At 38.8% G+C, this 25,493-nt stretch overlaps 1 protein-coding gene across 10 annotated transcripts in view; it reads left to right on the forward strand.

Moving 5' to 3' along the window:
- The first annotated feature begins 1,085 nt into the window (after nucleotides 1-1,085).
- Nucleotides 1,086-25,493, forward strand: part of INTS10 (integrator complex subunit 10) — a 46,040-nt gene continuing 21,632 nt past the window's right edge. For 3 of the 10 annotated variants that reach the window (XM_036750582.1, XM_036750585.1, XM_036750578.1), the window contains exons 1-12: nucleotides 1,102-1,643; nucleotides 3,186-3,253; nucleotides 5,311-5,414; nucleotides 6,687-6,826; nucleotides 8,027-8,108; nucleotides 8,415-8,555; nucleotides 11,044-11,215; nucleotides 11,609-11,778; nucleotides 12,128-12,261; nucleotides 19,271-19,427; nucleotides 23,740-23,822; nucleotides 24,983-25,135. In XM_036750582.1, the coding sequence (XP_036606477.1) occupies nucleotides 1,392-1,643; nucleotides 3,186-3,253; nucleotides 5,311-5,414; nucleotides 6,687-6,826; nucleotides 8,027-8,108; nucleotides 8,415-8,555; nucleotides 11,044-11,215; nucleotides 11,609-11,778; nucleotides 12,128-12,261; nucleotides 19,271-19,427; nucleotides 23,740-23,822; nucleotides 24,983-25,135 (1,656 nt within the window). In that variant the 5' untranslated portion in view covers nucleotides 1,102-1,391. Of the gene's footprint in view, nucleotides 1,644-3,185; nucleotides 3,254-5,310; nucleotides 5,415-6,686; nucleotides 6,827-8,026; nucleotides 8,109-8,414; nucleotides 8,556-10,814; nucleotides 10,881-11,043; nucleotides 11,216-11,608; nucleotides 11,779-12,127; nucleotides 12,262-19,270; nucleotides 19,428-23,739; nucleotides 23,823-24,982; nucleotides 25,136-25,493 lie in introns of all 10 variants that reach the window. The other 7 variants (XM_036750580.1, XM_036750576.1, XM_036750581.1 and 4 more) reach the window with 4 other exon arrangements.

A 25,493-nucleotide genomic window follows, 5' to 3' on the forward strand; every position in this document is an offset into this window, starting at 1 on the left:
TTGCCACAATCTAGAGGACAGCTGATGAGCCTCAACTTAAAGTAATAGAGAGAAGAGGGTCAGAAGGGAATAGTGAGGTTGCTGGAATTGATTTGATATATGGGGTGAGGGGTCGTGAAAAGTAGAGGATAATGATAAGACCAAGAACCTGACTCAGTAAAAGAATGTTGGGTTGTTTTGGTTTGGTTTTCTGGAGAGAATTTTTCTTCAAAAGAAACAGGGATGTCTGGAGAAGGGGAAGGTTTAATGGAAAGGACGAGGATTTTAGTTTTGGACCCGCTGAGCTTGAGAGGTCTACCAACATCCAATTCCAGTGTAGAAGTTATCCATAAAAGTAATGGCATTATTAACGCGCACTTATTTTTCTGGGTCACCGCGTCCTATTAGACTGTAAGCTTACTGGCCAGAGGGGATTTGTCTTCACTTTCGACCTGTTCAATGCTGAGATAACTCACTGGCCTATGAGTCTGTTTTCTCACCTGTAAAATGGGAAGAAGGGTGGTCATTCACCTCAGAGGAGGCAGCTTAGGGTCCCCGGAGACAAGGGTTCAAGCTTTCCCTGTTTGGCCATGGGCTATGCCCTTGACCCCTCGGTGACCTGGAAAATTCCCTAGAGGCTCTAGATTCCAGGTGAAATGTCCACTTTACATCAAGGGAGGCAGTTTTCACCCGGGGCATTTTCTCACACCAGGAAAATCCCAACTCAGGACAAAAAAAATCACCTTATGAGGTTATCCTAAGGAAAGCGCTTTGGAGAACACGTGTCCGAAACATTATGACGATAATTACTGTTCTCTTGGCCTGAGCTCTCTTACTATTTTAAATGCGTTGGGAAGGATAACTGCAGACTAAAGAGCGACCTTCCCAGCTCCAAACCCCCGGAGAAGTACCCACTACCGCCCTTTCCCGTTCCTTTTCCTGCCCAAAGCACCCACGTGGTTGGACAGCCTTTCACACCCCACCCCCGCCTCTCCCCTTTCTCACACTCCAACCGCCAAAAGCCAAATCCCCGCCCCTTGCCTCTAACGCATGCGCAGTCGGACAGTCCCGGCGCAGGCTCTTTTTGCTCGCTCCTCCCCCGCCCCAGAACCAGGATCTAGCTTCTCGCGACCGGACTCCGGGAACGCCGCTCCTCCCCCTCAAGGGCTTACAACAAAAGAAAGAAGAGAGGGATTGGAGGGACAACCAGACCAGAGAAAAGAACCAATAGACTTCTTTTCCTTTGCGCATGCTTGTTGGGAAGGACCAGGGCTGAACGGGAGATTAAATCCAGTTCTCCATAGTTTAGCGGTGGCTGAGACCATCGCTAAAATAGAACCGCTCAGGAAAACGAACGCGAAGAAAGGGCGGCCTGGGGCTGGGCTAAAAAGCTGCTGATAAAATACGGAAAGATGGAGCCAGCCTCTGGAGGCGATGGCGCGGCTTTGGACATGCGCAGTAGGCTTTCGACGGGTTCGGGTCCCGGGGTCGGAGGGTCGGGCAGCGAGTCCAAGGGACTCGCTTGCTCCAGTGTCATGTCGTCCCTAGGGGACTGTGAGTTCCTAGTGCAGCGAGCCCGGGAGCTGGTGCAGCAAGACCTGTGGGCGGCCAAGGCCTGGCTGATCACCGCGCGCAGCCTCTACCCGGCCGACTTCAATATCCAGGTCAGGGCCCGGCGTGCGCGCGCGTGCTTGTGTTTGGGAACCGGACGTGCGTGGCGGGGGCGCGCGCTCGCGTGTGTCGGTGCGGCTGTGGGGCTGTCCCTGCGTGCGCACGTCTGGGGGTGGGGAGCAGTCTGTGTATTTTTTTTGGGGGGGGGGGAGGGCGTGTGCGTAAAGTACGTGTGTATTTAGTGCCTGTGTGTGTATATGTCAGTAGTGTGCGTATACGTATGTAGGGTGCATGCGTATGTAGTGAGTGTGTATAGTGTGAGTACATCGTGTGCTATAGTGTGTATTTGGCGTACGTGTGTATATATATGTATACGTGTGTATTTGCATACGTGTACAGAGAGAGGGAGAGGCTATATATATGTGTCCAAGCAGAAGTGAAGATGTCAAGTTCTAGAGCATGGGTTCTTAACCTGTAGTCCCTGAGCTTGCCTTTAGTAGGCAACGGGGTGGCTCATTGGAGCGGGGGAGACCTGAGTCCAAATCCTGCTTCAGACACTCCGTAACTCTGTGGCCTTGGGCGAGTCACTTAACTCCTCTCAAATAGCGCCTCTATTTTGGGGTGTTTCAAGGATTAAATGAGATAATATTTGTAAAGTGCTTTGCAAACCTTAAGACATCATACAAATGCTGGTCATTTTTATGTTATTATTATTAAAAGGGGATAATAATGGCACCTACCTTCTAGGGTTATGGTGAGCAATAATTTTTGTAAAGTACTGAGCTATATAAATTCTATTTATTATTGTTATTATCATTAGTATTACAACAGGAGTATCTGAAGTAATTCCTAGTGGCATCCTGTGGCTCTTCACACACTTCTTTTTCATATCCTGTTGTTTCTTTAGTTTTCTTCTCTAGCTGTCCTCTTCTATTTTAGGCAATGGTGTTCTCTCCTTCCCCAAATTATCAGGTCCTGACTTTGTCCCAGATTACCTGTAGAACTTTGGGCAAGTTATTTCTTTCTGGGCCTCAGTTTCCTCATCTGTAAAATGAATAGATTGAATTAGACGAACTCTAAGGCCCTTTCCAGGTCTAAGTCTGTACGACATTGTGTCTGCTTTTCAATTTGCATGTTGTTTCTTCCTGTAGAATGTAATCTCCTTGAGGACAGGAGACTATTTTTCATTTTTGTCTTTGACTCTCTGATGTATAGCATATATAGCAGGCATCTTAAATTGAAATTGAATCCTACTCCCTACTTCTCTCCCTGCCCCCTCTTCTACTTTTACAATAGCACACATTGCTAAACTCCTCCAGTGAATGGCGGGTCTAAAGGGGCTGCTCACCCATCCACACATTCTATTTCTTTTTAACCACATGTAGTATTTTGTTAAATTCATTATCACTACAGAAAAAAAATCATTCTCAACACTTATGTTTTGTTGACATAAAATGTCATGAGTTCTCCATGTTAACTGACGGTGATAGTTTACACTAAGAGTCATATTGGGAATGAAGCAATGAGGTTAGAAATTAGCTATTGCTGGCCCAGAAACAGTGGATAATGCCAAATGTGAATGGTCTTTGTTTCAGTATGAGATGTATATCATTGAACGGAATGCAGAGCGGACGGCTTCAGCTGGAAGGCTCCTGTATGACATGTGAGTGAAGACAGCTCTTACCCCTGCTTGACTTGACATATTTTCTTCACTGAATTTCTACATGAGGCTTTGCATCTGGGTATGGAACTAGGAGTGCAAGGGTTATCTGTGAGCTTACCCAGGGCACTAGGGTTTATTGTTGTAGGAGAGCTGTTTGTCAGTGTGGGTAACATTTCTTAAAAAACTAAACATAGACTCAGTGTCCATTCCAAGCCATCCTTCCCACACATAACCTCCTCTGCATACGGCATTAAAAACCCTTCACAGTCTGGCTCCAGCCTAAGTTTCTAGGCCTATTGCATATTACTCCCCTTCATGCAGTCTGTGACATTTCTTGACACTGGCTTACATGTGTATAGAAGACAGTCCGTCTCTCCCACCTCCTTGCTCTTTCTCAGGCTGCACCACCTGCCTGGAGATCATTCACTTCTCACTTCAGCCTCTTAAAATTCCTGTTTTCCTTCGGCTCAAGAACCACCTTCTACTGGATGCCTATCTTGTTTGCTTGATAGTGCCACACCCTCCTCCTCCTGTTACTTTGTGTTTACTTTCTTTGTGTGTTTTATATTGGCAGCATGATAGAGTTGTTAAAAGTCCTGCACCAAAGCCTGGAAGGCCTGAGCTTACATCCCACCTCTGCCTGTTGTGACCAGGGGCAAGTCACTTAACTCTGTTCTCTTAGAGAAGACCTGCATTGGTAATGGGAGTTTCCTCACCTGGGAATTCCATGAAATCACAGGTTTATGTACCCCCTTCATATTTCATATTGAGAAGCAGCATAATAACTCAGTATATACGGCCAGCCTCAGAGTCTGGAAGAACCTGGTTCACATCCCACCTCTGACCCCCTGGCAAGGCATCTCAGTGTCCCAGACAACTCTCTATGATTGAAAGTTTCAGGAAAGTTGTTGGCCTGCATTGGCAGAGGGGCTTTCTTCATCGCCTGAGCTTCTTGATACCAATCAAATCACAGGTTCAGACCAAAACATTTTGTCTATTTAGCTAGGCACATGTTGTCTCTTCTGTTCTCCTCTCCCCTCACTCCCATTAGAATGGAAGCTTCTTGAAGGCTTGGGCAGTTCTTTGGTGTTATCTTTTGGCACTTAATAAATGCTTATTGAATGAATAAATGTAAGGCGTAGACAAGTATCCTGAGCTTCATGTGCCTTGGCCTTCTTCAGCTTTCTCTTAAGCAGCCTTGTTTTTTCTTACCAGTCAGTTTCCATTTCTCATTTCTCTTTGAGTCTATTGGTATAGACCTTTCTTCACTTAGAAGAAAGAGAAGTGGTAGGTTTTGTTTTAATCAAAATTATTTTGAGTGCTAATGGTTTTTATAGGCAGATTTCCATCTGAAAGTTTAGAATTCGGGGTGGGGGAGGGTGTGTGTGTGTGTGTGTGTGTGTGTGTGTGTGTGTATAAAAACGTAGGTGTCCCAAAAGTCTTACTGCAGTTTCAAGCTTTAATAACTTCAGAAGTATGTCACAAACTTGCAAAAAAATAACATTTCAAAGGTTAATTCGGTAATATTTTAGACATTGGCATGTTTCTTATTAAAATTCAACATAACTACCATCTTGTGTTATACATTGTTCTAGTAAATTTTTGATCTTTGTAAAAGTTTTCATCAGTAGCTACTCAGTGACTGAAAAGATAACATTTGTCATCCTAGCTTTAAGATCATCCAAAGAACAGGGTTTTGATGCATGCACTGACATGACCCCACAATAAAAAGTCTGATGGAAATAGATCAGGTGAACAAGATAGCCAGGAAAAGGACCTCCTCTTCTGATCCACCAGAATCCAGAAACTATCATATACACAATGCATGATGACAAGATACCTTGTCTTGTTAAAATTAAAATTGCAGATATATTATTCAAAATTCATAAAACTAAGTTTAAAAGACACTTAAATAATTAAACTTTCAAATGATGTTTTTTTATAAATTTGTAACATTTACATTTTTGAAATTCTTAAAACTTTTCTGCTCAAGACTTTTGGGACGTCCTCTATGTGTATACTTTATTTTTAAAGTGTTCTTTTTTTTTTTTTTTAAGGTTTGTGAATTTCCCAGACCAACCAGTGGTATGGAGAGAAATAAGTGTCATCACTTCTGCATTAAGGAATGATTCCCAGGATAAACAAACTCAATTTTTAAGAGGTAAACCGTGGCAATCCTGCATATTACAAAGTAAACTTTCCTGAACTTCAGATTTTCTCAGCAATAAAAATTAATGTTTTTGACCCTTGTTTCTAACTATAGGCATTGTTCCTGGAATCTTAATTTGTTTAGGTGTTGTCAGGCAATCCCATGAGCATTTTCTTGAAGCCCCTTAGCATCCTTGGAGAGAAATGAATTTATCATGTTCCTAAAGAAACATTAGAAGTTAAAGTAGGCTACTACTCAAGTGCCTAAAAGTAAACAAATCACAGAGATGAAGACTGTTTCTTAAGAATTTTCTTTGTAAAGTGTCACTTTTGAAGTGAATGGAAAAAAAGACTATCAGATTGGCAGATTTCTTGTAAAGGTAGTTGAAATGTGGAGGAAAAAAGGTTTAGGTTATTTTGTTTTGTTTGTCTATTTCACCTAGAGGAAGAAAACCTATGGATGTCCAGTAAAAGAAGCCCAAATGATTTTAGGTCCTCATGGAAAAAAAAAAAGTGAGGTTATCTGCCTTATTCCGCTACTATGTGCCAGGCAGTGTGCTAAGTGCAGGGGAGACAGAGAAGGGCAAAAAACAATACCTCACAATCTAATGAGGGGAGACAACAAGCAAACAACTATGAACAGATAAACTATATGCCAAACAAATAAGTAATCAATAGAAGAAAGCCACTAGAATTAAGAAGGATAGGTAAGGCTTCCTATAGGAGATAGTAGTTTAGTTGCCACTTGAAGGAAGTCAGGAAAACCAGGAGGCAGAGACGAGGAGGATGCGTGAGGAACAGCCAGGGAAGAAACCCAGGTCCGGAGACGACATGTCTCATTCCAAGAACAATAAGGAAGCCAGAGTCCCTGGTCTCTATATGAGTATATATGAGGGAAATGTAAAGGATAAGAAGACTGGAAAGGTGAGGGAAGCCCAGGGGCGGGGCAGGGTGGTGGGGCGCGCATTACAAAAGGCTTTAAATGCTGTCTGATTTTATATTTGATCTTAGATGTGTTAGGAAATCACTGGAGTTAGGGGGAGGGTGGGGACTGGGTGGCATGGTCAGACCTACACTTAAGGAAAATCACTTTGACAGCCCTGCTTGTGACCCTAGCAATAGAGAATTTCTATCTTTAGGCTGCTGTTGGCAAGAAATAATAAAAAGTAACACAATAGAATATTCATTTTGTGCTGACTGGTCCGAACTTTAACAAATCTTACATGTTTGCCTCTCTGTCTCTTCTCATTTTCCAAAAATAAGAAAAAAAATTTACTTTGTACAGGTCTGTTTGAAACCCTTCCTGGTCGGGTACAATGTGAGATGTTACTAAAGGCCACAGAACAATGCTTTAATACATTGGAGCGAGCAGAAATGTTACTTCTGCTTTTGAGGCGTTTCCCTGAAACAGTTGTACAACATGGGGTAAGAGAAGATTCGACACAATTGTACCTTAATTAAGGTTCCCATTCAGTTGATAATACTTGCTTTTCTTAGAGCGGAAGTGGAACTGATAGCCAACCAAGTAATTTAAAATATTTTCAGTGTTGACTTTTACCTATAAAAACAGTGTGGTGAATACTAATAATCTGGATTTTAAACTGAGAACCTTAGAAATTTGACATATTGATTGTAAGATGCTAAACTTTGCTTTCTCATGCTAGGGAAACAGTGACTGAACTACGATAATAATATGTGCAAGCAGTGGCTATACAAATTTTATATTACTTGGGACTAAAAAATGTATAAATTCTTAATTTTGGTGTGTTTTGGGAATGGGCTGACAATTATGTTTCAACAGCCTCCATTTGCTTCTGACTCAATCTCCTCTTTGGCCATGTTCTTTCCTTCTGTCTCATTTTACCCTTTGTTCTCTTGACTCTAGCAGGTCAATTCTGTTTTTCCCCTGGCCTGTTTCCTGGCTTGCTGACCAGACTGGCCTATTCTGTACTCCCTCCAGTATTTCTTTTGATTTTAGCTTTTCCTGTTCTGCAGCATATTACTTTCTTTCACCACTGCCATGGTCCAGTGCTTTGTTAAAATGTGTAACCTTTATAGACGTGGGCAAGGTTACTTTTAAGGGCCCATTCAGCTTGAAGCTCCTATAACATTCACTGGGAGCATCAGAACAACACAGGTGTCTTTATAATTTTAAAGGAATTCCATCTGTCCCAGTGTCTTCAGTGCTTGCCTTTCAGAGCTCTTTAGCATTGACTTTTGTGACTATAAGAGCAAATGCTGGTACATTTACTTGTCCCCTACAGAGGAGAGTTTCCCTTCTCTGTGTACTTCTATGCAGTTGTAATGCTCTTCAAGCTCCACGTCTGATGCTTTCTATTAATTTCTCTAGTGATGTTACCAGTTTCTCAGTTTTCCCACCTAAAATAATAGAAATAAATAACAGAAACAGAATGGTCTGATGATCTATTTGGGATTTTCTTCCTGGCTTTGCCATGGATGTCCCATTTTGTTTGTGCTTGCTTTAGAAATAAAAAAGAATTCATCTTTTAATAGGTAACATAAGTATATAAAGACAAAATGTTATTCTGTTTCCTTTATAGGCTCTCAATGTCAAACCTTACTCAATCTGCATTTGACTTTACATTTATTTACATTTTAAAACAGGTTGGCCTTGGGGAAACATTGTTGGAAGCTGAAAATATTGATGAACAAGAATCCCCTGTCAACTGCTTTAGAAAATTATTTGGTAAGAACAGTTTCCTTATTTCAGGCCAAGAAACATCCAGAGGGTTGGTGGGCAGGAAGGCCATGTTATGTATGCCAACTAGTATGTCAGGAGACACACTAGATTAATGTAACCATTTGTATTATGGAATTTTGATGTAGTTGCCCCATTTTCAGTAAACTTTTACATTTTACTTGCCCAGGAAAGTGTTTGCCACAGTTTTCTTCTTAAATAAAAAGCTTGGATTAGTAAATTTCCAGTGAACTTTTATTTTGCTGGTATTCTGGTGGGGAAAATAAACAACCAATTTTTTTTTTCTTTCAACAGTTTGTGATGTCCTTCCTCTAATAATTAATAACCCTGATGTTAGGTTACCTGCCAGCTTATTATATAAATATTTGAACAAAGCAGCTGAATTTTATATTAATTATGTCACTAGGTCTACCCAGACAGAAAATCAGCATCAAGGTAAGTGAACTAGCCTGAAATTGTATTGTTAAGTTAAAAACTGAAGAATGTGTTTTGAGGAATTTAATGTAATGGTGTTATATCTAATAAGCTTAAAAGTTTTAAATATTTTTTTTTGTTTTTTTCTTTTTAAAGAAAAATAATGGAGGGCTTTACTCTTTTTGGTGGGGAGAGAAAGGTGGCACAAATTACAGAGTATGTTTCCAATCAGCCTGTCTTTCCTGTTTGACGTATTAATAAACAAATACTTAATAAAACCTCTCCTCTGTACTAGACATTGACAATATAAAGACAAAAACAAAACAACCACTGCCCTTTGGGAGCTTACATTCTATCAGAGGAGCCATGTACACATAGAAATATATACAAGATAACTTCAAAGGGATAACCTAGCATCTGGAGGAAAGAGGCAGGGTCAGTAGGAAGTGACATTTGAACTTTGAAGGGAATCAGACACCCTAAGAGGCAAGAACAGAGTACATTCTAGGCATGGACAGCAGCCAGGACAAAAGGTGGGAGATGGGGTGTCGTGGGTAAGCAGCAGCAAGGAGTCAGTCTGATCAGACCATCAGATTTGGAGAAGTGTGGAGCCAACTTGTGCAGGGCCTAACATGGCAAACAGAAGAGTTTGTATTTGACCCCAAAGGTAACAGGGACCTTCTAGAGTTTAGGGAGCAAGGGAATGATTATCAAACCTCTGCTTAAGTAGTATCACTCTGGCAGCTGGGTACAAGGTGGGCTGTGAAGGAAAGATCCTCCAAGATAGGTCTGGAAAGGACCATAGAGGCCATCAAGTTCAACCCTATCATTTTACAGATGAAGAAACTGAGACACAGGAAGATTAAGTGACTTGGCTGGACACACAGCTAGTAAGTCTCTGAAGCAGGATTTGAACTCAAGTCTTCCCTATTCCAAGGCCACTGCCCTATCCACTATACTATGCTGCCCCTCAAGAGCTGAGGCAGGGAAACCAGTTAGAATACTATTGCAGTCATTTAGGTGAGAGATGATAGTGGCCTGAAATAGGGTAGTGGCCTTATGAAATGACAAGATGTGGTAACTGATGGAATGTGTGGTATTAGGGACAGTGAAGAATCAAGGATGACTCTGAGGATGCAAATTTGGGTGACGTGAAGAATCATCACAGAGGCTTGGCCTGGCTTTTATTGTCATTCCATATCATTCTTACTGTGCTTTCTTCGAAACCAAGCTGGTTTGGGTCCAAACTTTAGGGATCAGATTGCAATTAGTCGGATCTGAGTCTTTTCTCCAATGGCCCTATTTGATCATAAAGGATAATTTTACCATCTTGGAAAAAGTGAATGAAAAAAATGGAAGTTGAACAGTTAGGGCAAGATGGAAAGCCTTCTGAAGACTTATGAATGCTGGAGAACTGGGTAAATTCAGGGCAGCAGTACTGGACTATGCACCTAGCATAGTTCTAGCATCTTGTGAAGATTAGGGAAATAGGATCGTCAGGAATGTTCAGAGACAGAGATAATGTAGTAAACAACTGACAGAAAACAGTGCAATCAAGTGCCAGAATGTATTTTACAGACAGTGCCATGATGAGAGATCAGAGAAGGATTCATGAAGAGTGCAACTTAAGGTTGACTTTGGAGGACAGATAAAGGGTAGAATTCGAAAGAGCAGAGACAAGCAGGGAAAAATTTCACAGCATAGATGAGAAATGAAAATGGTTTAGAAGTTTCACAGAATCTTTAGAGTAAAAAGGAACTGTTTGTTGATATCTCATTTAGATGTCTGATCCAATCCCCTACCAGCATGGGCACCGTATCTTCCACAGCTCTGACTAGTTTTCTAGTCTTTTCCTATAAATATTTCCAGGGATGGCTAACTGCCTCATTAGGCGATTCGCTCCATTTTTAACAACTTTAATTGTTGGAATGTTTTTCCTTAACTTTAATTGGATCCTACTTCCCTGTACCTTTGCTCTTTAGCCTTAGTTCTGCCCTCCTAAGCAACACAGAGTAACTGCTTCCTCTTCTACACAATGGCCTGTGCACTCAGGCACCTTCCCCTCCCCAAGCCTTCTCTTCTCCAGGTTAAATTTTCCCAGTTCCTTCAACCATTCCTCATAAAATGTGGCATTCAGAACTGAACACAGTATTGCAGATTTGCCTGATCATTGCCGTGTACAGTGGGACTGTTACTTCCCTTGATCTGGACACTACTTGCTGTCATACAACATTAGTGCACAGAAGTTATATAGAATGCAGCTCAAAATTCTGTTCCTAGCTATACCAGTGTGTGACCTTGGACCAAAGACTTCGGGACCTCCATGTCCTAATCTTTCAAATGAAGGTAATGCCTCCTGCTTACCTCACAGAATGTGTGTATGGGAGGGGTGTGGCATGTGGGCTGAGGGGAATTTTTAAAACCAACTAATCTTACTGTCCATAAAATGCAGTATAAGTACCAAGTCATAGTAGTGATAAATACAGATATTTCCCTCTTTACTTTTCAGGAGCTCAAGATACACCTGATCTCATGTCCCCAAGCAAGCGTAGCTCTCAGAAGTACATTATAGATGGCCTGACTGAAAAGTCATCCCAGATTGTAGACCCTTGGGAGAGATTGTTCAAAATTCTGTCTGTCATAGGAATGAGATGTGAATGGCAGATGGATAAAGGAAGACGGTAAGGAATGGTCTTTACTCTTGGATTTGGTATCTGATCTGCTAACTTTGTCATCACAATTCTTTAATGGAGGACAAATGGTGTGATTTGAAAAGCTGGTTGCATGAAGGTGTGTCTTACTTGAAACAAAGTTATGTGATCTGAATTTACATAAAATAAAAGAGGGTATTTGTTTACAAAAGGTTTTTCCACTGAAGTTTAATATGCATCTGAGACTTTCTTCAGCAAGTCTGTCATGTTGTTAACAACTGTAAAACCCATTAACCATATTTAGACCAGGTAACATCATGTTCTTACCCCTTTGCTGTCCTTTTTGTCTTTGTAAACAGTGCTTATCACTGTGCTGTGTAAGTAGACAGTTTAATAAACATTTGTTTACCTTTTGTCTTTCAGAAACCTTGGTGATATTTTGCATAGGATGAAAGACCTCTGCAGATACATGAATAATTTTGACACTGAAACTCACACGAAGTATAAAAATCAAATAGTGTACTCTACAATGCTGGTCTTCTTTAAGAACGCATACCAGTATGTCAGTAGCATACAGCCATCTCTGTTCCAAGGTTAGTCCTGAGAACTTGATACAGGCTTAAAGCAGTGTCCATTGTGAGGGTGGGAGTGGGAAAGATGAACATTGGTTTTAGGAACAACTTTGATGGAAAGTATTAACTGAAATCCTCATTCTTGGATCAGGATTTAACTATAGGTGACATGTTCAGGTTTGTATTAATGTTGGAGTTTTGTTTTTTAATTAGTGTGCCATCACTGGCACACTCTAAATGTGTGTAAAGAAAAAAAATTAAATGCCTGCAGCAGAACTTAGCAAAATCAGAAAAGAGTGAGGGTTATGCTCATAAAAACTTTTTATGAATTAGGTGAAGTTTCTAAGAATACTTTTATTTTTACTTATAGGTCCTAATACTCCCAGTCAAGTTCCTTTGGTTCTTCTCGAGGATGTATCAAACGTGTATGGTGATGTAGAAATAGATCGTAACAAACACATACATAAAAAGAGGAAACTTGCAGAAGGAAGAGAAAAAACTATGGTAACCTTTTCATTTATTCAAAATGTATGCTATCAGTCGCTATGGTGTTTGAGTTACACTTGTATTATTCTAGGTTATTATGGGGACCAACTGGAAATTTTTCTTTTGAGATGAAATAACAAACTTAGATGATGCTAGAAGGGCTTGTTAGATAATTATATGCCTTTTTAGTCTTTTGTTGCATTGTAAAGCCTCTCCTAGGTGTTGCCTTGGTGATTTGAAGGATGCCACACAGTCCAGCTTTCTGAAGATGAAGCCTGGTATGGTGGAAAAAAAATTGGGCTTGGAGTAAAGAGACCTGGGTTCAAATCCCATCTCTGTTACTTGCTAGCTCTGTGAGTATGTAAGTCATGTAACCTCTCTTAGCCTTAATTTCCTCATCTGTATGATGGAGATTATAGAGTTGTACTTCCTCGTTCACAGAGCTGTTGTGAAAATTAGCGATGTCATATGTATAAAGTGCTAAACAGGTGTCAGCTATTCTGGTTAATTTCATCTGTCACTAAGGCTCTTTTAGAGTACCTGAACTCCCATCATCATAGACTATCCTTTTGAGTTGTGGCCTTGACACTAGAAGGCTCTTTCGGAACACAGTGGGTTATCTGAGGAGACTGTAACACAATTAGAGGAGTTCTGTTCTCCTAGCCCAAGGGTTTCTTTTCTCATTACTCACAGGATAGACTTTGGGTTCCTTCTTTATTTCTACCATCCAAGGAGAAAAAGAGAAGAAGGATCCTTGAGAATGTGTACTTTATCCTAATTTCTGTCAGTATCCTTGCCTCCCTTCTCCCTCCATCTTCTTTGTTTTTGTTCATTATACGTTCAAAGAGAATACAAACCAAAAATAAACTACCAATCATATTCTTCATCTGTACACAGTCAGTAAGTTCCTCATCCTGTCATATGTTTCATATTATTCAACTAGCCTAGGACAGATGTACCAGCACTCAAATAGCCTTTGCCGATGTCCCTGTTGAATGTGATTTGAAAGTCCTAATAGGACTTTTCCCAAGTATTGTACTGCCTATTCTTTCTCCCATCCAGTTTCATTTTCTTTGAAGGAAAAAGCAGCTTTCCTGTTTGAGTTCCAGGTCCCTTTCTTTGGTTTCCAGTTGTGACAGCATTTTTCCCACAAAGATGTTGCCAAAGGACATCTTTATACACATTATAGATGAATAAACATTTATTTTCTTCTCTTCTTGGATTATTTACTTCAGGTAAATTCCCTGGAGCAGAATCATCAGGTCAAAGAATGTTTATATTAATTTCAGCATACCTATTTTCTCAGAGCTCCAAAACTGGTTATCACACATATTTTTAAAACAGCATTACAGGCACTCTGTGAAGCACTGAAGATACATAGAAGGGTAAAAGCATGATTCTTGCTCTCAAGGAACTTAGATTCTAATGAAGCAACATAGCAAAAATTGTACATATCGTGCACGTGCACGCAGACACACACGCACACACACACACACACACACACACACTCTCTCTCTCTCTCTCTCTCTCTCTCTCTCTCTCTCTCTCTCTCTCTGTCACTGCATAAAAGTTAGTCTCAGAGAAGAGGCACCACCATGGAGATGAAGGACAAGGAAAAGCCGCTTACAGAAGATAGGGTTTGTGCTGTGTCTTGAACAAAGCCAGGAGACTGAGACTGGGAGGGTGAGTATTCCAGGTATAGGGTCAGCCCATGAAAAAACACGGAGTCAGGAGATAAAATATCATGTATGAGGAGCATTAAGGTCAGTGTTGCTCACAGAACATAGAAAATGTGGAAGGGAGAAAAGTTTAAGAAGACTGGAAAGGGAAGAAGGGACCAGGTTATAAAGGGCCAAACATGGGACTTTGTATTTAATCCTGAAAGTAATAGGAGAGCATATCGCCAGTGTGATACCCACAGTGGCTGCTATGAATATGCAGACATATTTCCAGGATTGAATCGCAAAATATAACAAACTCTCTTCCTCAAAGATGAAACCAAGATATCAAAGCCAAATCCACCATGGTAACAATGAAGATTATACAAATCATCAACCGAGGGAGCACCGACATCCCCAAGCCTTCCTTCCATTAGACCTCCCACAAACAAGCTCCCCTAGGCAAAATTACCCCCTCTCTCTCTCACTAGTTGCTCTGCCTCACTCTCATTTCCTGCTCCACCCATTCGGCAAGCTCCTCCCACCATGGGCTCCATCATAGCAGTCATCTGGCCCCTAGCTCAAAGCAGGTCACATAAGCCTATTAATGGGTGGGAAAGATCTTCCCCTTCCATTAACATTACAGAGAGCCACCAGACTTTATTCAGTAAGGGAATGATAGGGCCAGACTGGAGCTTCAAGAACGTAGCTTGAGCAGCTTCTTGTTGGATGTACTGAGTGGGGAGAGCCTTAAGGTAGGGTGACCAGCCAGAAGACTATTACAAGAATCCAGGTATGAGATGATGAGGACCTTGGGTGGTGGCTGTGTGAATGGAAAGAAGGGGACATAGAAAAGAGATGTGAAGGTAGAAACAGCAAGATTGGATGAGTGTGAGTGAGGATCAAGGAAGACACAAAATTAAGGTGATGGTGCCCTTGAATGAATGAATGAAGCGTTTTTTAAAACCTTTGTACACAAAGAGGCAGCTAGGTGGTGCCTAGCAGATGGAGTACTGGGCTTGGAATCAGCCTCACACTTACTAGCTGTGTGACCCTGGGTAAGTTACTTGACCTCTGTTGGCCTTGATCCATTGGAGAAGGAAATGGTGAATCACTCTAGTATCTGCAAAAAAAAAAAAAAAAAAGCCATGGACAGTATGGTCCATGAGATCATGAAGAGTTGGACACAACTAAACAACTGTATAACAGATGTACAAAGCACCAGGGATACAAAGTAAAAGAGTCCCTATTCTCCAGGAGGTCACATTTTAAAGGGGGAGATAGCACAAGTGAGAAGAAAATGTCCCAGGATCCTCAGGGTGTAGTGGCAAAGCAGATAGTAATGCCTCTTCTTTAATGTCATTTCCACTGATAAAGTCCTACCAGTTTCTGGTGTTGAACCGTTGAACAGTGCCAAAGACGTTAAGTGTCAGGACTTTCTTTTCTGGGTCTTTAATAAATGTTGCTATGGCATCTACAGGACAGGTGCCAAGCTACATCTTCCCAAGGGTTGCTTCTAATTGTGATGGCTGTGGACTCTGAGCTAGAAACAGTATTATTCCAAAGATTCCAGTTCAGGGTCCTGAGGTGTCTCTAACAGAGTCTAAGAGGAGATGATAGTCAAGGTGGTGGTGGTGATTGCTGGTGGTTTGACTTTTCTAGCACATGCTGCTTCCTGTCTTTCCCTCAGGATTCCTTGAATAGAGAAGTTTGGAAGAAGGGAGGAAGCTTTTGTAAGAAAAATGATGAGTTCTGTTTTAGACATTGAATTTGAGGTGCCTACAGGTTATCTAGTTAGAGATGTCCAGGAGGAAGTTGAGATACATGACTTCAGGTCAGGGGAGAAGTTAAGATTGAATAAATTGGATCTAAGAATCATCAGCCTTGAAATGATCATTGAAGCCATGGTTGCTGCTTAGATCACCAGGGGAAAGTGTATAGAGGGGAAAGAGAAAGAGAACAGGACAGACCCTTGAGGGACCCATACTTCTTTGCCTACTTTTCTCAGTGTAATAAGTGTGTAATGATAAAGTTTTAATATGCATTTCATTAAGAGCAAGTGTGATTTTCACATACGATGATAATGTTATCTATTGCCTTTGGTTATTTACCAAATAGAATCTTGGGACTGATTTCATAAATTTCTATCAATTTTTTCCCTATTTTGAGTAATAAGATTTTTTTAAAAATCAGTAATTTTTCTCTTTCCTTTTTCACAATGAAATGCAATAAAATATTAACCATTTTTAAATTTTATGTATACTCAAACACATCCATCTTGTCACTGATAATGTTCCACATTTCTTTAATAATCAAGAATTATCTCCCCTGCATAGCTGGGATAAATATGCTCTTGTTTTATTCTAGTGTTTTAAAAATTATTAATTTGTTTATCCATCAGGAATTTATTGCATTGTATGGCATGAGAGATGGATCCAAGTTCATTCTTTACTGATTTTTGTTTTTTTGCCCAGAACTATAATTTCTTTGTAAGGAAAGAATCGAATCAATTTATCAGTGCAGATCTGTATCTGTTCTACAGTTTATAGTCTTAGAGTTACCTGGGGCACTTAGAGGTGAAGTGACTTGCCCAGGGTCACACAGCCAGTATGTGACAGAAATGTGACAGACTTGAACATAAGTCTTTCTAACTCCGAAGTTGCCTCTCCCTCCACATGCCAGGGGTTGACAAACTATTACCCCAAGGGCCAAATCTATCTGCTTCCTGGTTTTGTATAGCCTCTAAGGTAAGAATGATTTTTACATTTTTAAATACCACAAAAGATTATATTAAAATGTAGAAACCATTTTTGGCCCTCTGGACCAAATAGTTTGCTGATTCAAGGTTGGTTGGGGATATAACAAGATATAGCCATATCTTAGGCCTTCTTTTTCAAACCTTCATTTGGCTCGTACCTTTCCCTTAGTACCATGAGTTCTGCTCCTTTCTTTTATCTCAGAGTCTTAGTTAACGGTGCTAATGAGAAACTTTCATTCTGATTTCCTACGCTTGACTACAGTTCACACAGAGTAGAATACCACAATGCATAAGGCACATAAAATCACAAGAGGAGAAGATTAAGGGTAGAACTGCTAATCCGTAAGTCTTGTGAAAATGCCACTTTACCTAAGATGATCTGACTTTGACATCTGTGTGACATCTGCAAGTCAATCTTCCAGTAATAAGTATTAAGCACCTACTATGTGCCAGGCACTGTACTAAGCAGCTGGAGTTCCAAAGAAAGGTAAAAGCCTCTGTTCTAGAGGAGCTCACAGGAGACCTACATTGGTTGGTTGGTTGGTTGGTTGGTTGTTGTCCTTGCTCTTGAATTTATATAGATAATATTTAGTGTGTTATGTTTACTATGGTTAAGTTTCTATGTTTACTATTAATAAATTTCATTTATTCCTGTGCTTTCTAGAGTTTTTAACAGAAATAAGTACTGAATTTTGACAAAAACTTTTTCGGCATCTATTGATGTTATCATGGGTTTTTTTAATTTATATTATTAACATGGTTTATTGTATTTATAGTCTTCCTTATGCTGAGCCAATACTGTATTCTTGGTATAAACCCAGCCTGGTCATAGTGTATAATCTTTGTAATATGTTGTGGTAGGCTACTTGGTTATATTTTATTTAAAATATTTGCATCATCTTTAGGGAATGTTGATTTTTAGTTTTCCTTCTCTGCTTTGTCTCCCCCTGGTTTAGGTACCAAGATCATCTTTATATCATGGATTTATATCATAAATTAGAAAGGTTTCTACTTTTTGGATTATAAATCAATTTGTTAATATTTGGTTGAATTTACTTATAGATCCATTTGACCTTGGAATTTTTTTTCCTCTTTGGAAGTTCATTTATAAAACGGCTTGTTCAGTTGTATTTATTTCTTTATTTATTGATACTGAGTTAATTAGTCTGTTTCTTCTTTTGTTAACTGGGTATTTTATAATTTTGTAAATACCCATTTCCTCTAAGTTATCATATCATATCATAATTGGGCAAAATACTTTCTGATAATTTCTTTTATTTTCTCTTTGGTTATTGTGGCTTCTTTTTCATTTTGATATGCACAATTTGGTTTTCTTTCTTTTTTTTTTTTTTTTGTAAAAACCAGGTTAACATTTATTTTCTTACTTGTTGTTTGTCTTTCTCTCTTTTGTTAATAAAAGCATTTGGAGTTATAAATTTTTCTCTAAGAATTACTTTAGATGCATCCCCTAAGTTTTGTTATATTGGTTCTTTGTCATTTTTCTTCGGTGAAATTTTCTGTCAATTTTTGTAATTTGTTCTTTGACCTACCAGTTCTTTAGTCTCTAATTACTTTTTTAAACCTTTCTTTTAAACTGTTTGTTGAATATATATATATAATACACACACACACACACACACACACACACACACATACACACACGTATACATATGTATATTTGTATTGCATTGGGATCAATAAATGATGTGTTTAGTATTTCTGCTTTACCTTATTTTTGGAGAGATCTTTTTTTAAGTACCACGCATGATAATATGTAAATTCCTTTCTATTCCCATTTGGTAGTTTTCAGAGATCTATCCTATCTAATTTTTCCAAATTTCTATTTAGTTCCTTAGCTTCTTTCTTGTTTACCTTTTGGTTAGATTTGTCTAGATCTGAAAGGTATATGTTAAGATCATTCACTGTTATAGAAGCTTAATTTTCAAAACTTAATTGCTAGGAGGTGGAGAATTCCCTATATATTATTTTTTATTGTATTTTTATCATATTATTATATCTTTATTTGTTTGCTGTAGTATTATATCTGAGTCATAGGGATATCAAACCTAGTTTTTGTCCACACCTAAACAGAAGTCACTGCTACAGTATTCCTGGAGTTATTATCAGCCTCAGAGCAGTCTCTATACAAGGCCTCTACTTGATCACCTCCACTGAGAGAATCTTATTGCCTTTTAAGACAACCTGTTTAACTTTTGGATAGTTCTCTATGTTAGGAAATTTTTCCTTACGTTGTTCCTCTCTAGTTTTACCCTCTGGGCAAGGCACAGCAAGTTCAAATACTCTTCCACATGATAACCCTATACATACTTGGAGACAGCTCTCATTCTCCACTCCTATCCCCTGCTCCCCCAGCATGATTTTGTTATTAGGGACACAAAATTAAACATGATGAAACCATACAGTAGGAACTTAATAAATCTTTGAGGAATTGAAATTAGCCTCTTATCTAGCCTTCTGTGTTTCTAATCTATAATGTGCTATCTTTGCAACATCCAGAAATGGGAGTAAAGCATTTATTTAAAAGGTGATATGAAATAGGTAAGTCAGTTATAGAAGGTTGAACTGAACATATTATTCATATTTTTTAAAGCAGAGTTCTGATGATGAAGAATGTTCAGGGAAAGGAAGAAGCCGGCACATTGTAGTTAATAAAGCAGAACTTGTCAATTCAGTTGAAGTCCTGGAAAGCTTCAAATTGGCACGGGATAGCTGGGAGCTGCTCTATTCCCTAGATTTCCTTGACAAGGGTAAGGAATGTTCTCACTTTGTACTGGCTTGTGTATGTTATTTCAACAGTGCCTAGTTGGGGCTGTACAAATGATTGGCACCAGTACACCATTTTAAGCCTTTGTTACTTTTGAACAGAAATCGTCCATTGCTAATGTTGCTTTGTGGTTTTGAAATGCTGATCCTTGGCTGCACCTGATGATTTTCAAGAATGTTTTATAAACACTTTCGTATTTTTATCCTTCCCCCTCCAGTTCTTTTCCCTCTTTGCTATGGTCTTTTGTTCTTTCTTATACTCTGATGGCTCTTTCAAGACTTGTGTGATTGAATATACAGTAGAATAAATGCTTAATGCTTTTAGCTTCATTACCCTTTGCCCACGCTTTTTCCTAAAAATAGGCATATCTGTACCTGTAACCTGCCATTTTGAGTAGAGGTAGGGGGAGCAGCTTATGAAAATAAGGTAGAGGGAAAGAGCTTGGCTCATATGTGGTATAAAGAGGAATAGCTAAACATTGTTTACAAATTCCTTTACCATGGATTTGCTAACCTTGATCATTTTTACTGAACTTTTTGGAAGCAGAATGATTCGTTCTTTTACGTTACAGAATAACCAATAATATTCCCCTACTGGCCACCCTTGCACAGCTGTTACTTAGTATCCCTACTAAACTCTTCCAGATGAAATATTCTAAGATTCTTCATCCAATCTTTGTATAAGATCTAAAGATATCCTCCATTGTCCTGGCCACCCTACTCTGTTGCCCAGCTTCCTGGTGAATTCCTTAAAACATTGTGTCTAGAACTCAATACAATTATTTCAGATTTAGCCTGATCAGAGAAGAATACTGTGGGACTATCGTGTACTTTTTTCTGTACACTGTTGCCCTGTCATATTTGATTCTTAAAAAGCTTGCAGTTCACCAAAATCCCCATATCTTTTCAGATCAAATACTATGTAGCCATGTTTCTTCCATCTTATACCTATGAAGCTAATTTTTGGAACCAAAGTACAAGACTGTACATTTATCCCTTTTAAATTTCATCTTAATTCAGCCCAGAACTGTAACTTGTTGACATTTTTGTGGATCCTGTCATGCCACACATTAGTTTTCCTTTCTAGTATTGTATCATTTGTAAATTTGATATGCCTTAATTCAGGCTATTAATAAAAATGTTAACTATTACAGAGTCTGTAACAGGTTCATTTAGATGCCAGCTTCCACAGTAATATTGACCCAATAATATTTATTCTTTTGATGTGATTATTTAACCAATTAAAATTCCCACTTACTTTCCTGTTGTCAGCCCACATCTTTCTATCTTGTCTGAGAGAACAGTATGAGAAATTTTTGTTCAATGCTTTACTGAAGTTTAAATAAACTAGATTCCCACGTTAGAGAATTTCCATGACATACAAATTCCCTGACATTTTTCAAAGGGAAATGAAATTAATCTGGCATGATTTGCTTTGCTGTTTCTTAGTGATTACTGCTTGCTTTTATAGATATTTATTAACTGTCTCGTTATTAATACTATGTTCTAGAATTTTGCCAGGAATCAAAGTCATGGTCACTAATCTATAATTTGAAGACTTTATCTTCTTCCATATTTTTTAAAATTAGGACACTTCACCTACTCTGAGCCCATGGTGTCTTTCCCATTTCAGGCATTGCTGATAGTGGCTCAGCAGTCGCATCCTCAGATTCTTTCTATGTCTTGGACATGGTGACATGAACTCTTTGAGGACAAGTAGTTGCTTTCATCACTTCTCTTAGGTTTCTTCTCTTTATTGTCCATATTCGTTCTGTCCATTCTACTCCAAAGATCCTTAACAGTGAAGACAAGCAAAATGAAAGTTGTTGCTTATAATTGTCTTCTCTCCTCTGCCATCTCCCTTCAATCACTTTATTTTCCCTTAAACATTGTCTTTTTCCTTATTTTTTGTATTCCTTGCCAGGCTCAACTCTTTCTGAGTTTTTTTCTCTCCTTACATTATTCTTACAACATTCTCAACCATAAAGTATTCCTATAGTACTATTACATTTTTGTGTTCATCTTCCATTAACTGCCCTTGCTTGTATTTTCTGGTTTGATTTGGCTTCTTTTTTTGTTTTTTTGTTTTTTTCATCAGAATAGGTTGAGGAGTTTCCTATGTACTGTAGGTAATTCTAGACACTTCCCCTTTTTTCTTCTCATCAGAATTGATTCTTAAATGTCTTTAGAATTTCATGCTTGAGAACTTCTCATAAATCCTGAATTAACTTCCCCTATAAAACTTCTAGACATATAATCTTGTTTCTCCTTTCTTTGAATGCTTTCTCGTAAAATCTAGGGTACTTGTCAGAATCAGCCCATCTTCTTTCTCTTCTTTGATGGATTCTGAGATGGAGCAAGCACTTCCCCTAAAAGTCCAATCATTTCTACTTCACCAACCAACATTACCTTGGTGGTGAGAACCAAGTACCAAAGAGCATTTCTGCCTGTTGCTTGCCACTTTTGAATAATGAAATTTACCATTAAGCAGGCCAGGGAATTATTACTTTGATTTTGAAAGAGAACACCAACAGAAGTCCAGATGACAGCAGCACACTGTCGCTACTCTAGCATGCCTGTTCCAGACATGGCTTATAATCCATTTATCTAATTTTTTTTTTATCTATTTCTGCCTTCTGCCTAGGTAGCCCAAGACAATACTCCCAAGATGATATCATTTCTGTTTTTTCCTCCATTGATCTTTACCCAAACTTTCTTTACCCTAATGCCCACTCTTCCCCACTCCCCATCCTTTTCCTGGATTTCCTCATATCAATGTATCTTCTTAATATGAAGTGCTACTCCATTTCCTTTTCTCCCGCCCCCATCTAAGCCATTTCTTTTCAATAAGGCATACTTTAGAGCCATATTCTAGTTATGAATTTTATCCTACCAAGTATCAGTTGGCACCTGTGAGGTAAAGTTTGCTTCATTGTGTTAGAATCTCCAACTCACCTTGATTGTTCTCCATACTTTGTGTCAGCACCCCCATTGCTGGGGTGAGAGGTAGATGAGTTCCTGGAATATCAGATTGGAACTGTGGAACATGCTTCAGAAGGAAGCCTGGTGTAGCGGATAGAGGCTGACGATCTGGGTTTGGATCATGCCTCTGTCACACGTTGTCAGTGTGTGATCATGGGCAAGTCCTCTAACCACTCTAAGCATCAGTTTCTTCATCTGTGAAGTGGTGGTGACTCACTCCCCACCTCACAAGGTTATTGTAAGGATCAAATGAGGTAATGTATGTATTTTCCAGACTTTCAAGTGCTATATAAATGCCAACTATCACTAATATTTGTTTTCATTATCATCATCATCTTGTTACATGGAGTTGATGCAAATAGTCCAGGAATGAGTCACTCCTACTAGTATTCTCTTATTTTTAATTTTCAGTGAACCGTCAAACAAGTGGCTAAAGACTTTTTGTAGACAAATGAAAATATTAAAATGTAAACCCATATTTCATAAGCTCAATGAACACAACTTCACAGGACAGCTCCACAGGCAGACAAAATGACAGGGGTTATCCTATCAGGATGAATCTATACTTCATCTTTTTCTCAAAGTTACTCATTTATTTGCCTGTCCTGTTGCATACGGTGGTTTTTCGCTATAGTGTTCTTAGTCCAGTATAAGATAAGCAGACTTTTGTAGGATGCCAGCCATAATTTATCATATTCTGTGAGTGTCCTGATCTCCAAAAAGCCTGCCTTCAGACTTTTGGAACATGGCCCATTCATAAATCGGGGACTGGCTGTGTAGGCCTTTGGCTCACATAGCTGTCTGTGGCAGTGGTAAAATGCTAGTGTGAATGTGTGATCAGATTGCTAGCCCATTCTGAAATTTTGAACCAGCACATACTTTGAGATTTTTTTGAATAAGTGCAGACACATACACACACACACACACACACACACACCACCCCACGCCATACCATACGACACCACACTACACAGATTTTTAATTGACAAACATTTATTTTTTCTCTCCCACAACTTCCTTCACGTGCTTAAAATTTTAGTAACATGTAAATGTAACATGATTTTATAAGTGTTGTATAAATTTTAAATTTGGAAGATAATTTGGAATCATTGCTCGTTGTCATTTTTCCTGAATGAAAACAGTCCTGTAAGAGCAGCAATGTATTTAGAAAGATAAGTGAATAGAAATTAAAATGTTTAGTATTATTGTGCTTAATTTTCCTATATGACTAATCAAACATTTAGGTTTTGCCTCAGAAATCAAGGTTAAATAATAATATTCTTTTCTATAAATTTGTCTTTTTGTTTTCCACAGAATTTACAAGAATATGTTTAGCATGGAAAACAGATACCTGGCTTTGGCTACGAATCTTTCTCACTGACATGATTATCTATCAGGTAAATGAAACGCTAAATTCCATTTGTACAGATCTTGCTTCCATTGTGTTTTAATGAGTGCAGGATTTTGTTTTCATACTTTCAAATGGTCTACATGTACTTTTAAATTTTGCCCATTCGTAGCCAGAATAAGTATGGTCCATTGATACAGAGTTCTCAATTCATGTGAACAATAATATATAAATATCTTTTGTTATATATAAATATCTTCCCACTGTGAGGAAAGAACAAACTGTCCTAAACCCGTAACAAAAAAACCTTGGAGTTTTGGTTTGTTTTTGTTTTGGCTTTTTTTGTTTTGTTTTGTTTTGTTTTGAAGTAGAAGAGTGACTTTCTAGACCTTTTTCTACTACGGTATATAGCCTTTGTGGCCTTAGACCTGAATCATCTAATCTTAAAGTAAGGAAAGTAAATGATCAAAGAATAAGATGGAAGAAGAATTTTCTACTTTCAGTAGTGAGAAGGGCAGAGAGGAAAGACAATTAGGCTTATTATGTTTAGCAATTAAATAATTTAAAGAGCTGGGTTTCATATGGACTTGGATCATGTTAACTAATTTTATAAAGGTTCTCTTGCTTCCAGAAAAAATAAGGAAAGTAAATGATCTAAATAAAATGGAGAAAAAAGTCAGAAATGCAGGTGAATGGTCAAGGAATGATAACTTAAAGGAAGAAATTGCTTTAATAATCTTTCGATTGTCTCTTTCTCTATGTGAGCAACCAGCTGTAAAGAAGACAGTGATGGCAACTTTACTTACTCTCACTTTTACATTTATATCTTTTAGCACAGACTCATTTTGGAGATTGTATTTGATCTCAGATCATTGGTTCTTTGGTGGCTTATAACCCTCTCGAGGCTAGAGGTGGCAATTACAATTTCCCAGAGGTTATGTGGTTATATTAAACTGTAAGACTCATTAAATCTAGAAGAGAAAATCTCTATGCCTTTTAGGTGAGATTCTATAAACTCTGCATAGCTTTAAAGAATGCAGTTTCACTCTGTTCCAGAATTGCCTTGCTACATACCAGAAGGTCAAAGCATAGCCAGTTCTTTGCAGTTACTCAACTATTTCTACCTTGATTGATGCTGGAAAATTTTTTACAAAATAAGGTTTTTATCCCTTTCTATAAATAGTATTTCCTCCTTTTGTGGCTTTTCAGGGGCAGTATAAAAAGGCAATAGCCAGCCTACATCACTTAGCCGCTCTTCAGGGATCGCATCCTCAACAGCAGATTACTGGACAAGGAACACTAGAGCATCAGAGAGCACTCATCCAGTTAGCAACTTGTCACTTTGCTCTTGGGGAGTACAGAGTAAGTACTATGTGTTTTGTGAAAGTGCATTTAACCACTTCTGGCACTTTTGTGTTGTTAGACAATGTTACTTTTCTCATTTAGTTAAATGCATCTTTACAAAGTTCTAAACCTTCAGACCCAAAACATTGAAATCATCTTTGACTGTCCTTGCCTTCATTACCAATGTCTTATACATCACCAGTTTTTATCTCCTGCATTTAACACAGTGTCTGGCCTTTAGTGGGTATTTAATAAATGTTTGTTGATTGATTGGGGAACATGGAAGTATAAAACAACACGGTCCTTGCCCTTAAGAAGCTTATAATTTAGTTGGTGGACATAGATGCCCCACTTGAAACCATTAGAAATCCATGTA

The sequence above is a fragment of the Trichosurus vulpecula genome, chromosome 3, assembly GCF_011100635.1.
Source record: "Trichosurus vulpecula isolate mTriVul1 chromosome 3, mTriVul1.pri, whole genome shotgun sequence".
NCBI classification, from domain to species: domain Eukaryota; kingdom Metazoa; phylum Chordata; class Mammalia; order Diprotodontia; family Phalangeridae; genus Trichosurus; species Trichosurus vulpecula.